The 15,626-nt window shown below is 40.4% G+C and overlaps 1 protein-coding gene across 1 annotated transcript; it reads right to left on the reverse strand.

Moving 5' to 3' along the window:
* Window positions 1–3,764: 3,764 nt before the first annotated feature.
* BRS3 (bombesin receptor subtype 3) lies at window positions 3,765–8,689 on the reverse strand. Its single transcript, XM_003918340.5, has 3 exons — window positions 7,578–8,689; window positions 5,666–6,017; window positions 3,765–4,206 (listed from the first exon to the last, which is right to left on the reverse strand). The coding sequence occupies exons 1-3, from the start codon at window positions 8,009–8,011 to the stop codon at window positions 3,793–3,795; spliced, it is 1,200 nt and encodes a 399-aa protein (XP_003918389.2). The 5' UTR covers window positions 8,012–8,689; the 3' UTR covers window positions 3,765–3,792.
* Between the last annotated feature and the right edge of the window lie 6,937 nt (window positions 8,690–15,626).

A 15,626-nucleotide genomic window follows, 5' to 3' on the forward strand; every position in this document is an offset into this window, starting at 1 on the left:
CGGCCGTTAAAAAATATTAATTCATTTAAAATAATAAGGAACTCATTAGTGTAACCATAAATATCACAACCCAGGCTTGAGGGTGGGGAAAACCTTCCCAGAAGAAATTATTTCACTATTCCAGTGACCTTCACTTCTAAACATAGCAGTTGAGTACTACTTCTAGAAAATCCTGGCTCCCCACGTACCAGCTGTGTGAATCTATGGTTTCAACGATAACAATAGTTTTTAATAGTTTGGGTTAGTTTTTTTAAATTATATTTCTTTTTCATGAAGTTCGCGTCCTGGTAGGAACTCGGAGAACTGAATTTGTGTGCATTTTTATGATACAGGTAATGTGAGTTTTATTAGACTTAAACTTTGCTAAATATTTTTTCCTGGATCCAAAAATAGCATACAGCTGTTTTCAGCAGTGTGTTATTGAGCTCACGTTTCATTCCCGAGTTCACAGCATAGGTGACAATATGTGACACCATCCTACTGCACATGTCATTGAGTGCCGCTCTACTACAACCGTCTTTTGAGCAGGTGACTGAAAGGGTTTCTTATGCTTATGCCCCATGTCACACAGCCATCCTGGCCCAAAGGCTGCCCAGGGCCTGTGTGGTGACCTGGCAGAGTAGCTCTGCGTTCTAGGCTGGATTTGACTAACTGAGCCAGTAAGAGCCTCTCCCAGGGAGTTTTGAGTATGGAACATACAGAGATGTAGTCAGAGTAGCAAAGAAACAAGGAGATACTCCCAGGGAAGGTAAAAGGCAGAACAGAGGCCTGCTATGGAGAAGTTCCCCACGGAGGAGCAGCTGAAGCAGCGAAGAAGAGTCACTGAGTCACCATATTAGTTAGGCAGTAGAGTTGAGAAGTAAACACATTGTACTTGTAATGGCATTCTGTTTGGTCGTGAGATCTGACAGTTCTAATTGCACCATGCTGTGGTCTCTTATGAGGCCTGGTTCGTATTTTTTCTCATTTCCCTGTGTATTCATAGAATAACTCCCTAGTGACTGAGGTAATCCGAAAGCATCTCTGTCTCTGTAACCTGTCTTTTTCAAGTTTTTTTTTTTTTCTTGCAAGTTATAGAAACACTTGAGGTAACAAAAAAAGGGGGGTGGGTGGGTTATAAAGATAGGCGTGGCTACTGAAACTCCAGGACTGCCATGTAGATGGGCCACATAAAGGGATGCTGGACCTAGGAAGAATCTACACAGCTGACTTCTCTTTGAATATGTGCTTCATTCTTCTCTCTGACTTTATATGGGGTGATCTGTGTTATATTTCTGCCCTAATAGGCCACACCCTTCTTGGTGGATAAATATACATTAACCTATAAAAGCAGAGACTGCACTCCAGATAGGACTCACTTACCTGGCCTAGGAACTCTTTCTGAAAAATTACTGAACTATACCAAATCAGATTTTTTTAAAAAATGGTCCCTTCAAGCCCACTCTGTCCAGGAATTTTCCTATCCCCACATCCTGTAATCTCAAGACTTAGTGGAAATAAAAAGACTTCTGTCTTTCTGACAAAAAGATTGATGAATTCCTGACCTAAGTTGACTCAAACTGCAGAAATTCTGCAAACCCAAATTTGCTGTTTTCAGCAGAAATGCCAGTGGTAAGTGTTTTGTAGTGCTTTCACCTCAATGACGAAGACCTACCTGCTGGACATTTGGGTTATGCCTAACTTTTTGACTGTGTTTTCATGCTTTGTGGAGTATTACTCTATTATGGTCCATGTTTTAAGTCTTCGGTCAGGGAAGACCCCGAGCAAAATTGAGATGTATACAGACTTTATTTTGCATATGTCCCACCTCTCCCTGCCATTTAGAGTTCTCTCCAAAGAAATGAAATCTTCCATAGAAACATTTCTGGAACCACAATAGGCAGTGTGAAAAAAAGCTGTGACTATTAGGGACTACTTGTAAGGTTAGCTGTGACAAGGATAATCTGTTGAAAAACAGACCGCCCTCTCAAAAATCAAAGCAAAGCTGTGAATTTTAAGCCAACTACAGCTACAGATGGAAGGAGGCTGATGCCCTACACAGCCATTTAGGGAGTTATATCCCTGACTCACCTAAGGATTGCTGAGAATGAAAAAAAAAAGTTATTTGAGTTCTAGTTTTATGAACTTCCAAAAAGTTCTCTTCACTTTTGTATTCTGGTACTTTTATCAAGTTATATCTGAAAAGTTATTAGAGTTTAGGAGAGTAAAGATGTAATTTTTACTCAGAGTGAGGAAAATAATAAGATTGTTTTAGGGCTCTGTGACTTGAAAGTAACATTTTGGGTTTAAAATGGGTTCCATTATATTCTGTCAGAAATATTGTTTTTAGAATATAAAGTTACAAAGGGTCATTTAAAACTTTATTTCATATTTATTTGTTTTTCCACACTTATTACAGTGTCCACTTTAAAACAATACTAATACAGTATCACACCCCCCCCCCACTTTAAGTAAACCAGTTTTACAGAAAGTTGAAGTCTGATGTTAATACGTATTACCTTTTGGAGCCACATCATTAGCAAAAGTTCACGACTCCACAAGCCATTTAAAGAAAGCTCAACATTACCAAAAGCACACTCAAACATTGTTTTTTTTTTAATACAAATTTACCTATAGTGCCAAACATATGTTTAAACTTGCTCCAAAAGTTTTTCTGAAACCACAGATTTAAATCTGACATGTCTATTGACAACAGTTTAAAAAAAAACAAAAACAAAAAAACCCAATAATTGTTAACAAGCGAATGATGTTAGCAGGTAGGAGCACAGGATAGAAAATCAGAGCTTTCCATCTGATTTCCATGGGCAGAGATTAATTAGACCATACACTTACAGGACTTAGGCACCCATCAGGTTTAATAAAGTCAACCAGGAAAATGATCTGATCACAATTGCGCACCCAGGGGTTAGGGATTTCATGTGGTACTTCTGCATGTTTTTAGAAAGAGGGCACTGCTTACCAGAAAGAAATGAATTTCTGTAAAGGAAGAATTTCAGACACCGTGACAGGTTTGCAGATTTTTCAACAGGGGTCCTCAAATGACACCATAAACATGGCCACTTATTCTGCCTATGAATAAGGCAAGTTCTTAATAGTATTTGTGAATGATAACAGCCCAGTTATTAATCAATGGCAGTTGTAAGTGTTGAAACTACATTAAGTCAGTAAGTGTTGACCCAGTAAGGGAAGCAGTGTGCCCCAGATCCTTACACAGTGCTTTGTACTCGCTGACTCCGAAACATTTTCATTTCAACTGCACAGAATCAGCTACAATGGAATAGAGATGAATGGAAAAGGGCAGCCATTCTGTGAAGGTTTGTTTTTAAGAAAATAGCATAAGAGATGCTTTATCTCTTTTGTGATCCCCTTTTCACATACAAAGTATTTCTAGATTTACACCACACAGTAAATACAAACACAATTTTATGCAAATCACAGTATATGAGGAATTAGAAGCATCACAGATGTGATTACACAACAAATGAGATTTTTAAGTTTCATCTTGTTTATTACATCTTCCTTCCCATTCGACTTCGCTTACTATTCACTGGCATATATAAACTTGTCTTTCTGCACTTAGTGGGGTTTCATTTTATTTAGAAAGCCTGATGACATTACTATTTGTACTTTGAAGAAAGTAATGATTTGTCTTTTACTTACTTATAGGGATCCTTCACTCCTAAGATTTCAACACACTTTTGAAACAACAAAAATCTGGACATCATACACCTACACACAGCTTAGAGTTGGATACACATGCTGGGAGGAGAAACAGCATTTTTCATTGGAAAGCTAGACTCTATCCTCTGCCTGCTTCACACTACACCCAGGGAACGAGGTCACACTAATTTCAGACATCTGTATGTTCCCAGTGCCCGGGACCCTTCCCATCACAGCCAGGGTGGTAAGAGAGGTGTCAGCAACAGGAGGCTCAGGCTGCTCTGCCTTGCAACAGAAAAACTGAGCTTTAAAATGCTTCTGGAAGGTTTTGCTCAGCCAGTAGAGAGCAAAGGGGTTTACGCAAGAGTTGCTGAAAGCCAGAACCCGAGAGAAAATGGTGAAAATGAAATGCATGGCAGAGGGGTCTACATAGGTTTGAGAAGTGAATGAATGGTAGAGGTACAGGAGGTGATTTGGCAACCAGCAGAGGGCAAACAGAGCCACCAACACCAATACCGTTCTGGCAATTCTCTTCCGGGATTCAATCTATAGGGGGAAGAAACATAGCAAAAATAATAATAATAATAATAATAATAATAATAATAATAATAATTTAGCAGTAAGAGATTTTAAAAAGTTTTTCTATAAATTTACATAGAAATTTACAGTTAATTACAGCTGATTTCCCTTTGAACATGCATTTGTATGCTAACTGCCTGGGATGTGCAGGAAGTCAGCCTGTGACTATATAACACAGCAAGTCAATTGGCATGGTAACCTCTGATCCTGGACTCATTAACTCTAATTCAGATACACCTTCCCCCCTAATTTCGAGATACTCTAGGATGTCTGCAGTTAACTCAAAGAATGCCGTGGAATTCTCCAAAATTTAATGTAATTGAAAACAGAGAGATGCTATACAAAACTGCTTTCACTGCATCAGCAGAAGCTGGCTAGGTCAGAATATTCTTTTGAGGTCTACGAAAGTTGCCAAGCTTGTATCTAAAATTGTTTTTACTCTATAGGAATTCTAACCATATAGTCAAAGAAATAAACCCAAAATATGCTGTCCTTTGTATGCAAATATAATCCTACTTACATCTATTAATAAGAGAAATGAGCCAAGTTAGGTGAATATATAGCCCGTGGTCACAAATAGAGCAAAGGTAACTGGTTCACATGGGCATTAAATATGCAACTTCAGTCTCATGAGCACTATTGTTAAACTAACTGAATGGATTAGCTCTAAAAAAGGCGCAGTTTTCTGTGTACTGATCAAGGGGTAAATGGAATCATCTCTCCCCCTTCCCCAGAAGTTAGAAAAATATTTTTAATTAAATGGAACTATGTTTTGGCAACATTCCTTTTATTCTGTCCATATTTATGAGAGGGGGGCACACCTGGCTCTTGCAGTGCTCTTAATCAAGCTTCTGTGAGTCACCGTGTTCTTGTGCTACTTGCATTCCACTCTTTCCCCTCACTCGTCCCCACCTCAGTTTGCTCATCTGTGTGTAAGTGGTTTGCATTGAATAGTGTTATGGATTCTTGCCAGTTCTATATGCTATGTGTTTTTATTCTGTTACACTTCTAAAACAAAAGATGCTTTTCTTCATAGTATCATCTTATGCAGTGTTCCCCACTATTCCATAGGGTAAAAAATTTTGACTACTCTCAAACTTCAATTGTCACCTCTCTAATAGTAGTAGTCCTCCCATTTATTGAAATACTTACTCGGCACCTAAGCATTTCATCTATATCATCTAGTAATCATCTTCATTTTACAGATGAGGAAACCAAGGCTCAGAAAGGTTAGGTAACTTGCTCAAGATTACTCAGCTATTATGTGATAGAGCTGGGATTCAAACTGGAGCCTATGCTCACAACAAAAATACTACACTGCAATTGCATTTATACACAGGAAGATACAGAGTTACTCACTGTGCAAAAGTAGGAACTTCACTTCTAAATTCAAACTAGATTTGCATGAGTACTGATTAATACATACCTGCTTACGGGCATGGCCTTGTTCCTCAGTAGGTATGTTCAGGGTGCTTTTATAAAGGGTCCTAGCAATCAAAGAATAATAGACAGAGATAATAGAGAGTGGAATAATGTAGAACACTAAGAAGCACAGCAGAGAATGTATTTCTTGCAAGAGCTTCTTAGAGACAGGATAAGAGGTACACGATTCAAATGTCATATTTTTGTTGGGATCTCGAAAAGTATATACATTTGAAAATATAGCCTCAGGTAGAGCAAATATCATAGACACGATCCAGACGCAGCCAGCTTTTATACAAGTCTTCAGGATGGCATTGGAGGGCTGTCGCTCAAGTGGCTTCACAACTGCCTTGTATCTAGAAACACATAATCAGAGGCAAGGTCCAAATAAATCAAAGTTACCAAATTTTAGGGTGAGAAGTGACCTTAGTGGTCATCCAGTTCTACCCTCCATGCATATGTATATAACAAAGTCAACATTAACCAACTAGAATTGGCTATGGTTTTAAATGCACATAATACATCCCAATATTTTTATTTATGCTAATCACCTTTTCCATTATTCACTCCTATGAGATATTCCAGATTTGCAATTTTATAATTTTATGTATATACTCTCTATTTAGGACAAATAAACATTTATCAGCATGATTTCATGTGTGATTCACCACCTGGGTATTACCTTAAGTGTTCTAAACGACTTCCTTTTGTATAAGTGACTGATGTTAAACTGAATTAATTTTCCTTTCTTCATGACTGAACAGTTACCAACCTTCCTAGAAAAGAATTCCAAGGGTTTATGTGGTAAAGAGGAGAGGATTAATTTCTTCCCCATTTATAAGTGTTAATTCGTTGCCCAAGCTGATCAGTGGACAGATTTAGGGCGAGGCAAAGTTGCAATCAGAAGTCCTGTGCTGATACAGAGAGATGCCTCCTCATTCAAACAAATCCACCTTAAAATCTACAGTCATTAAGCCAGTCTGCCCTCAAATAGAATATAAGACCAGTCAAAGCAAAAATCTTAAAAAGACACAGGGAAAGGTTTTCCTCCTCTCGGATTGTAGAATCTGAAGAAGCTATTCCTTCGGGTACTGCCAAACATCAATTACCTACAGGCTTCTTTTAGGCTTTTTAAAGCATCACTTTTAACATTTGGAGCCTCAAATTTTTTCATGTTTTTACAGTTATTCTACAATAGGAACACAGAAAAAACAGAGTACTTGGACTGAAAATATCCTAACACAGAATCTGAACACCCTGACTGCAAGAGGATCTCACACGCTCGCTCCACAGAGCTCTAAAAGTCAACCAAGATTAATTTATTTCTCTGGAAATGATAATGTCACTGAATGCCTATAGAGAAAACAAATAGAATTACGTGATGACATTACACTAAGTTACCAGGGAGCTGAAAACCTCACCGTTTTTTGCCATTAGCTAATTTGATGAATTTCAAATAAATTAGATGCTTGTGTCTTTTTACCACTCTTCCGATATATAGTAATGCATATGTGGTCAATTTCACACCTATGCTGGTTTTCATGTTGACTATATTGCACCACTAGGCTGCACTAATGTATAAAGCATGAATTTTTTTTCTTTTACACCTGGAACAATTTGCTTTACTTAATAAACTGGAGAAAAATAAAAACCCCGTTCAGTATACTTTCGAGCAAACAATAAGAATAAATTATCCATAAAGCATGCAATTTCAACTTCTCCTCCACGCTAACACAGAAATTTTAACATTCTTACACTAACTTTTATTTTAAATGCCACCAGATTTTTCAATCTCACATCCACGTTACAGAGTGTGAGAAAAGCAGAATAGTAGCCAGTAAATGCTAAGTACAAGCTTTCCTTTCTTTTTGCCCAATTTCACATCCTGGCAAATATAACAGAGAAAAGAAACTCACCTGTCAGCGCTGAGAATTGTTAACGTGAACACTGACACACCAACAGAAGTGAGCCGGATGAAAGAGAGCACCTTACAACCAATTCTTCCGAACAGCCATCCTTCTGCAAGGTAGTGGGTTGCATCCACTGGCACACAAGTTAGCAGAAGTAAAAGATCTCCAAAAGCCAGGCTGGTGATGAAAATATTTGGAACTGTTTGCATGGATTTGGTCTTGAAAAAGACTTTGATGAGAATAGCATTTCCAAGGATGCCCACTGAAATGATCACAGCATAAGTAATATAGATGGCACACAATGCTTCTATTCCTGGAGAGTTGTCCCCGCTCCGTCCTTTATTTGTGTTATCGTTAGAAACCACAGAGCTTGATGATTCTGTGTCATTTGTGATTGAAATTAAAGTCTGATTAGGTGAGTGAGGCTGCCTTTGAGCCATTTCTTCTGAAGACTGTGTCTTTAATATTTCTTCTTCTCAGTTCAAATACAGTGATTGTCACGTCCAATGCCTACGTCTAGTAACGAGATGGTATTAGGAGAACAGAACAGAACAGAATGGAAAGAAAATCCAAGACATCCGGATACTCCTTTGCTTCAGTTCTGTGTGTCTCCCAGCATGCTTGGCTAAATGCTTACCCATCTGGCACTGAAGAGTAGGAGGTGGAGTTTTATTGGCGTGTCCTGTCATAAGGAGAGGGAGGGGGCTGGGGAAATGCTCTGCAGTTGCTTATTCTTCCCTGTTGGGGAATCTTGGGACCAACTAGACCTTATTAAATCATCTTATTGATTGTTAGAATCACCGTGTTTTCATGTCTACCCAGGATGGTCTATATAGGTTTTGTCAATTTTTTTTTAGAAAAAAACCATTTATCCCCCTGCAATCACATGGTAGTCTAGTGCATTTTCATTTACATGATAAATAAGTGTAGGTGTCCCCTGAAGCACAACCTTGAACCCACTCCTCAAAATTTAATATCAGAGAGATGGTGAAGCAACAAATCATTTACACTTTGATGGGGTTGATGTCACCTCCAAAGAGTGATAATTCAGGTCACTTGGGCTTAATACCTAGCTCTGTCACATGGTAAACCCCAACTTTGCAATTATTCAGACTGTGCTGTACAATATCAAAACAACCTTTTTAATTTTTTTTTTTTTTTTTTGAGGTGGATCTCGCTCTGTCACTCAGGCTGGAGTGCAGTGGCTCGATCTCGGCTCACTGCAACCTCCGCCTCCTGGGTTCAAACAATTCTCCCGCCTCAGCCTCCTGAGTAGGTGGGATTACAGGCACCTGCCACCATGCCCAGCTAATTTTTATATTTTTACTAGAGACAGGGTTTCACCATTTTGGCCAGGCTGGTCTTGAACTCCTGACCTCAGGCAATCCGCCCGCCTCGGCCTCCCAAAGTGCTGGGATTACAGGCATGAGCCACCACGCCTGGCCAAAACAACCTTTAAGAGATGAAAAATCCAGGCACAGCACCAGTTGCTTTGTCTCTAAATGTCCTAATAAAACCACTTTTACTGTTTGATGGTCTGTTTTAATGCCATGTTTTTTGTTTTTTTTTTTTAAAGGGCTGTTTAGGATTTTTCTCTCTAGAAATGGTTAAAGGGAACCTAACCTGCCTTATTCCAAAGCAAAACAATACAGAACATCACTGCTCAAGCTCCTGACACAAAAGAACTTTTAAGAATGAAAATCATTATTTGCAGATGAAGAAATGCCATCGGTGACTTCGGGGATGATGGGCATGTAGATGATGTTTACATCAATTGAAAGAAGTACATATTTAAGGCAATCACCTCAGTACCAGCCAGATAAGCTACTTTTTACAGAAAACATAACCATGTGCTTTATATGTATGTGTTCGTGGAGGGGGGGCATTCTCTGGGAGCAGGAGGCTAGCAGTTGGAGTGTAGTTAGTAATTGAAGCTGCTAAGAAATATTCTCTGAAATTATCAAATGCAATGCATAATGTCTCAGCTAGAAACCGTGTAGTGAGGTGTTCATAAATATAACCATATTAGAAAGTAGTCTGGGGAGTAAAATGAAAAAGAGCAAAGTATTTGGCTAGCTAGTGAACAGGGGGAACAACAAAGGTTGTTCTTTATACTTAGTAGGGGCAACCAGTTCTTCAGAGAAAGTGAAGTGGATGAATTGAATCAATTACCTGCTTAATTTCATGAAGGGTGGAAAACAGATGTGGTTTAAGTCCCCCAAACCACACCTATCCCCCACCCTTTATAAGTTATCGCCACAGCTTGAATCACTCAGCTAAATAACTGCCTTTGATGGGAATGGGGGTGCGCGGAGTGTTTGCATAAACCCAAGTTCCTAAGCTTTCAGATACATACACTTTAGTAATTTCATACACTGGGCAGGTTCTTTAAGATTGTCTCTACAGAAAAGGGCTCCTTAAAGGGTTCACATCTTGTTCTCAGCAAACTAGTGATAAAATCTCCCTCGGAATCCTGTGTATCATTTACCAAGGAGCAAACCATGTCTCACTATTCACACCACAGCCGATCTCCATGCAGCACTGTTTTGTAAGTTCTGTAATGCTTACATGTGATTTCTGAGATTATCTGAATTCCCAGATCTCACTCATGCTTTCAGCAGGCTGCAGCCACTGGAATACTTTTTCTTCTCCCTCTTCCTTCTGATCAGGAGCGGTCAGGAGAGAGTAGTTGTGTTGGAGTAATACTGGAGCAGTGGGGGTCTTAGATCTCTAGAATTCCAGGATCCCCGAGTATCAGAGATGGAAGTGACCCTAGACATGACAAAATCAAATGCTCTCATTTTGCAGAGGCAGAAATGAGGTCCAGAGTAGGGAAAGTATCCCACCCAAAGTCTCACAAGTTCTCAACAGAACTGATGAAACACAGATTCTCTTTGGCTTCTGAAAGGTTAAAAATCAGTGACAAGAGATGAAAAACACTCAGTTCCTGACAATGAGCCATATTTGCTCATTTGGCATTGTAGGCTTAGGTTTTCTACGTGTTCTATTAACCGAAGAACAAGAGATTTCCAGGCTAACCAGTGATTCATGATAGATAATTTAAATGCATTTGCTTTTATATCTCTTTTACAACCTTATAATTCACTCGCAAAAGATAACCATGTCTTGTTAATCATTTTTAGCTAGGCTCCTGGCCTATACAAAATGATGAAATCCTTTTTTGTTTTTAGTACTTAAGTAGTCAATATTATCATCCAAGATTTTCAAAACAACTACCTGGTTCTAGATTAAGGAATTATAATACAATCCTAACGCAGCTTTTTAACTCAAAAAAGTATAAGAAGTTGGATGAGTAAGTTACCAATTTTCTGAAGTTGTGTTTTCTGGTTCACAGCCCAGTTTAGTTGGTATTGTGAAAATGTTTTTTTAAATCTCTAAGGAGCTGGGCATCTAAGGGTGCTGAAGCACCTCTACCTCTCAGGTGGTGGGGAGAGGGGTTAGAAAGCAGCCGCTGGAGAGAAGCTGCCAATTTGGTTCTAAGATTCTCGGCCACCAGTAAACAGGACAGCGGTTCTCAAATTCTGGCTTCCCCCAGAATCATCAGGAAGGCTTATCAAAACACAGATTGCTGGGTCTCGCCTCCAGAGCTGCTGATTTGCTAGGTCTGGAGTGGGACCTGAGTATGTGCATTTTGAACAAGGTCCCAGGTGATGAGGATGCTGCTGGTTGGGACCACACTCTGAGAACCACTTAGGATAGAAATAATTCAGTTCTTCCAAGAGGATCATGGGTTTTTTTTTTTCCTGATACTGAGGTGCAACAGATATTTCTGTGGGTCTTCATTAAAGAAAAAGGTGTTCTCTGCTGTGATAGATATGTCAAAAACCTTCCTGGAGCTGGCTGTCCTCCCTATATATCTCAATCCCTGGTAAGCCAGATTCACTGAACTCTTGGGCACCTATGCCCAAATCATCCAGGGTGCTTGGGTGATCTCTCTAATGGGAGAAATATGAAGTGCATAAACTTTTTGCCTCTTACTCAATTTCAAAATCTGTTTGTATATTTAAGAACTGAAAATTGAGGCCGGGCGCGGTGGCTCAAGCCTGTAATCCCAGCACTTTGGGAGGCCGAGACGGGTGGATCACGAGGTCAGGAGATCGAGACCATCCTGGCTAACACGGTGAAACCCCGTCTCTACTAAAAAAATACAAAAAATTAGCCGGGCGAGGTGGCGGGCGCCTGTAGTCCCAGCTACTCGGGAGGCTGAGGCAGGAGAATGGCGTAAACCCGGGAGGCGGAGCTTGCAGTGAGCTGAGATCTGGCCACTGCACTCCAGCCTGGGCGACGGAGCGAGACTCTGTCTCAAAAAAAAACAAAAACAAAAACAAAAACAAAAAAAAGAACTGAAAATTGAATGACTAGAACTGTCAATCTTTAAGTCTGTAATGACCACAGTTTCTTCTTTTATACTTTTGCACTAGGAAGTCGGATGGATTTCTTTGTTATAGATTAATTGGGTTAGATCAATTATAGGATAATATAATTCGATATGTAGGTGTGTTTGGAGCTATGTAATAATTATTTCTGTTGTCACAGAGTTCTCTTTCATTACTTCTGGTCCTAAAACCTGATTGGTACAGTTTCGTATTCCAAGGGCAGCTTACTATTCAGAATGGCCTCTGCAGAGACCAGGTAAAATAAATACAACTGCGCCATGGAATAGTTGTACTATTCCACTCTACATGGTAGAGTAGAAAGCCAAGAGGTAGAAGCGAAGAGTAGAAATTCCAATCGAATCTTTGAAATGGAATTTTTTGTTAAAGGCAAATTCTTGTCATGATTAAACTTAATGGCTCCATAAAAGTGGACAACCATGTAGGCTGTTGGCAGACTTAGGTGCCTTTATAGATGCCCTTATCACTGTACTTGTCCATCCACACATGCCTAATGGTGTATGCTACAATCAAGGTGAAATTCTACTGTTATAATAGATTGAGACAATTTTGTAATTACATAAAATGTTTAGGCTTCCTGCATATATTGAAGTACAAACTATTAAGTAGATGAATTTTTCTCTTAATGCATTTCTATCTTTCTTCTCAGTTATCTTGCTTTTCCTGGAATTCTCTGCCGTATCCTCAACCATGTGTACCATTCCCATGTGGCTTACTTTCGGCTTCCTCCTTCTTAATCCTGTTCAGGTGCCTCAAATCAATGAAAATTATACATTTACTGTATAGCCCCACAATTTCACTTCTAGGCTTCTACCCAAAATAAATGAAAACATATATCTACACAAAGACTAGTAAGCAAATGAACACTGAAGCATTTTTTGTAAAAACAAATGAGAACCCAAATGTCTATCTGTTATGTTAGCAAGTGGGTTAACAAAATGTGGCTTACCCAGGCAATGGAATACTACACAGCAATAAAAAAGGACAATTGATACTTATTACAACATGGATGAATCTTAAATGTATGCAATGAAAGACACCAGATATACTATATGATTCCTTAATACGAAATTTCTGGAAAAGACAAAACCATAAATTATGGACAACACACAAATAGTTGCCTGGGTCTGAAGGTTGGGGCAGGGATGACTGCTAAGCAGTACAGGGAATATTTAGGAAAGATGGAAGTATTCCAAAACTATGTGGTGTGATGATGATGGATGCATGATTGTATACATTTATTAAAACTCAACCTGTACACTTAGAATGGGTGAATTTATGGTATATAAATTATGCCTCAATGAAGCTGAAAAATGGGGCGAATAAAACTAAGCCCAGGGCCAGATGCCATTGAGGGATAGGGATGAGTGGGACATTTTCTAGCAAGTCTCACCTGTGCACAGGATGGAGCCGGCTCTGCCTAGTGCTCCTGCTGATCCAGTGGGCATCAGGCCACCCTGCAGTCTCCACAGCCTCTGTGAGGACTAGGGCTCTTGCTCTTGGGAGATACTGAGATGAGTAAGACTTAACACCTGTCCTGAAAGAGCTTGGTGAAAGAGATAAAGCAAAGATGCAAATAGCCAGAAAATCGGAATCTCTCTGGCTGCGACACATCCTTTCTCACACATAATGTTTAGCTTCCTGCAACGCCCTCACCTCATGCACTTCTAGGAGCCCCTAACAATGAGGGTCCTCCCAGTATGTTCTCACTGGCACTGTTGCTGTTCCACTGGGTGCCCCATGCTCTGCCCTGCAGTCTCTATGTTACTTTGCCAAGACTTGTAGTCTTTTGCACTTTTCCACCAAGCACAGCAGTCCCTCTCCAGTGATCATGACTGATTTGCTGAGCATTGCCGATATGACAAGGTATGATCAGCCTGCAAATAAAAAATACGTTCTCATTAATCTGCCATGGTGGCACATGCCTATACTCTCAGCTACTCTGGAGGCTGAGGCAGGAGGCTCACCTGAGCCCAGGAGTTCAAGGCTGTAGTGAATGATGATCACACCACTGCACTCCAGCCTGGGTAACAACAGCAAGACCTCGTGCCTAAAAATAATTAAAAAAAAAAAAGAAAAGAGAAGGCCAGGTGCAGTGGCTCACACCTGTAATCCCAGCACTTTGGGAAGCTGAGGCAAGCAGACCACTTGAGGACAGGAGTTTGAGACCAGCCTGGCCAACATGACAAAACCCCATCTCTAATAAAATTACAAAAATTTAGCCTGGCATGGTGGCAAGTGCCTGTAGTCCCAGCTACTCAGGAGGCTGAGGTACAAGAATCAGTTGAACCCGGGAGGCGGAGGTTGCAGTGAGCTGAGATCGAGCCATTGCACTCCAGCCTGGGCGACAGAGTGAGACTCTGTCTCAAAACAAACAAACAAACAAACAATCATCAACAACAACAATAACAACAAAAGGAAAAAAAGAAAAAAATAATAAGGTCTCATCCTTTAATAGCCAAATTATAATGGCATCAAGACCCTCCCCCATTCTTTCTAGAAAAAAATCTAGAACTATTGTTTCCCCCTTTAAACAGAGCCAAGAATCTGTAGACTGCTTTTGCATATCCACATAGCCACAAATCAGTCCTCTACTTTATTTGATACAGTCTGCTGGGCCTCTTGAAATGTACTTCACAACTACTGACATCAAGGAGGTCTCACTTGCTGCTCTCAGTTGACTGATTCTGTTATCCCCATTTATCTATGAGGAAGCTGAAGCATAGGGCAAATCAAATTCTCAAGCTGAACCCAGGGAGCTGGCTCTGTAGTTCATACTCATAGCCACTACCCCATCAGACAGAGGTGGCCTCAACCCAGCCACCAGTTTCAACTGGTTCCAGCATAGAATGCTGACTTGATCCATCCTCATCAAGATGGTTTCCGAAGGTGTCATCTGTACTCTATCAGGCTTGGATGTCCTAAAGAAAACCTGCCTGGGTTCCTGAGGATTTTGACTCTCCCATGGCTTAGATGCAGCTCTTGCCTTTGAGGAGCATCCACCGAGTGTCCTGAACCAGAACCCTCTCCAGTGATCTGGACTCCAATTCTCCCTCCATGGAGGTGTCCTCTCAGGGCACAACAGTTGCTCCTTCTCTGCAGTTTGGCCTCACTGGGACCATTAGAGAGGCCATTAGACAGACATCACTTATACCTTTGACCTCAGTGGACCGGATTAGGGATCTCATTCCCTTTGCTGTCATGAGACTCCTTCATGGATGCAAATAAGTCCCTGGATAGGACACTGGCCTGCGTTCGAGGATTCTGGGCTGGAGGCAGATTCGTGCCTGAATCAGCTCTGTTGCACTTGGCTATTGCCTTCCCTCAGGAGACTTTATCTCTTTGGAGGCCCTCCACCCTACCACTATTCCTCCAAGTTACCAGACCTGCCTGCGATGTTGGAACCCTAGCAAGGGCCACAGTCTAGGCACAAACTAGAATCCATGCCACAAGTGAGATAGAAGTAAATTCTATCATAGTTCAGAGAAAAGAGGCCAGTTGGAGGAGCCTTGGGGATCAGGAAAGGACTCATGGGACAGTCCATTTTTTCAGAGGAACTGTGAAGGGTTGAAGCAGGTAGAGATGAAGGACAGGGAAGAAGTCACAAATAAGTATCAAAGACACAGAGGTGGGAGTGTGT

This window comes from Papio anubis, chromosome X (assembly GCF_008728515.1).
Source record: "Papio anubis isolate 15944 chromosome X, Panubis1.0, whole genome shotgun sequence".
Classification (NCBI taxonomy): domain Eukaryota; kingdom Metazoa; phylum Chordata; class Mammalia; order Primates; family Cercopithecidae; genus Papio; species Papio anubis.

What these genes read in the sequence shown, in the direction of transcription:
- BRS3 (XM_003918340.5), bottom strand. Translation starts at nt 8,011, where the DNA reads ATGGCTCAAAGGCAGCCTCACTCACCTAATCAGACTTTAATTTCAATC. An exon ending in ACAATTCTCAGCGCTGACAG is followed by an intron (nt 6,018 to 7,577) that starts GTGAGTTTCTTT and finishes ATGTGTTTCTAG; the next exon opens with ATACAAGGCAGTTGTGAAGC. An exon ending in AAGGCCATGCCCGTAAGCAG is followed by an intron (nt 4,207 to 5,665) that starts GTATGTATTAAT and finishes TTCCCCCTATAG; the next exon opens with ATTGAATCCCGGAAGAGAAT.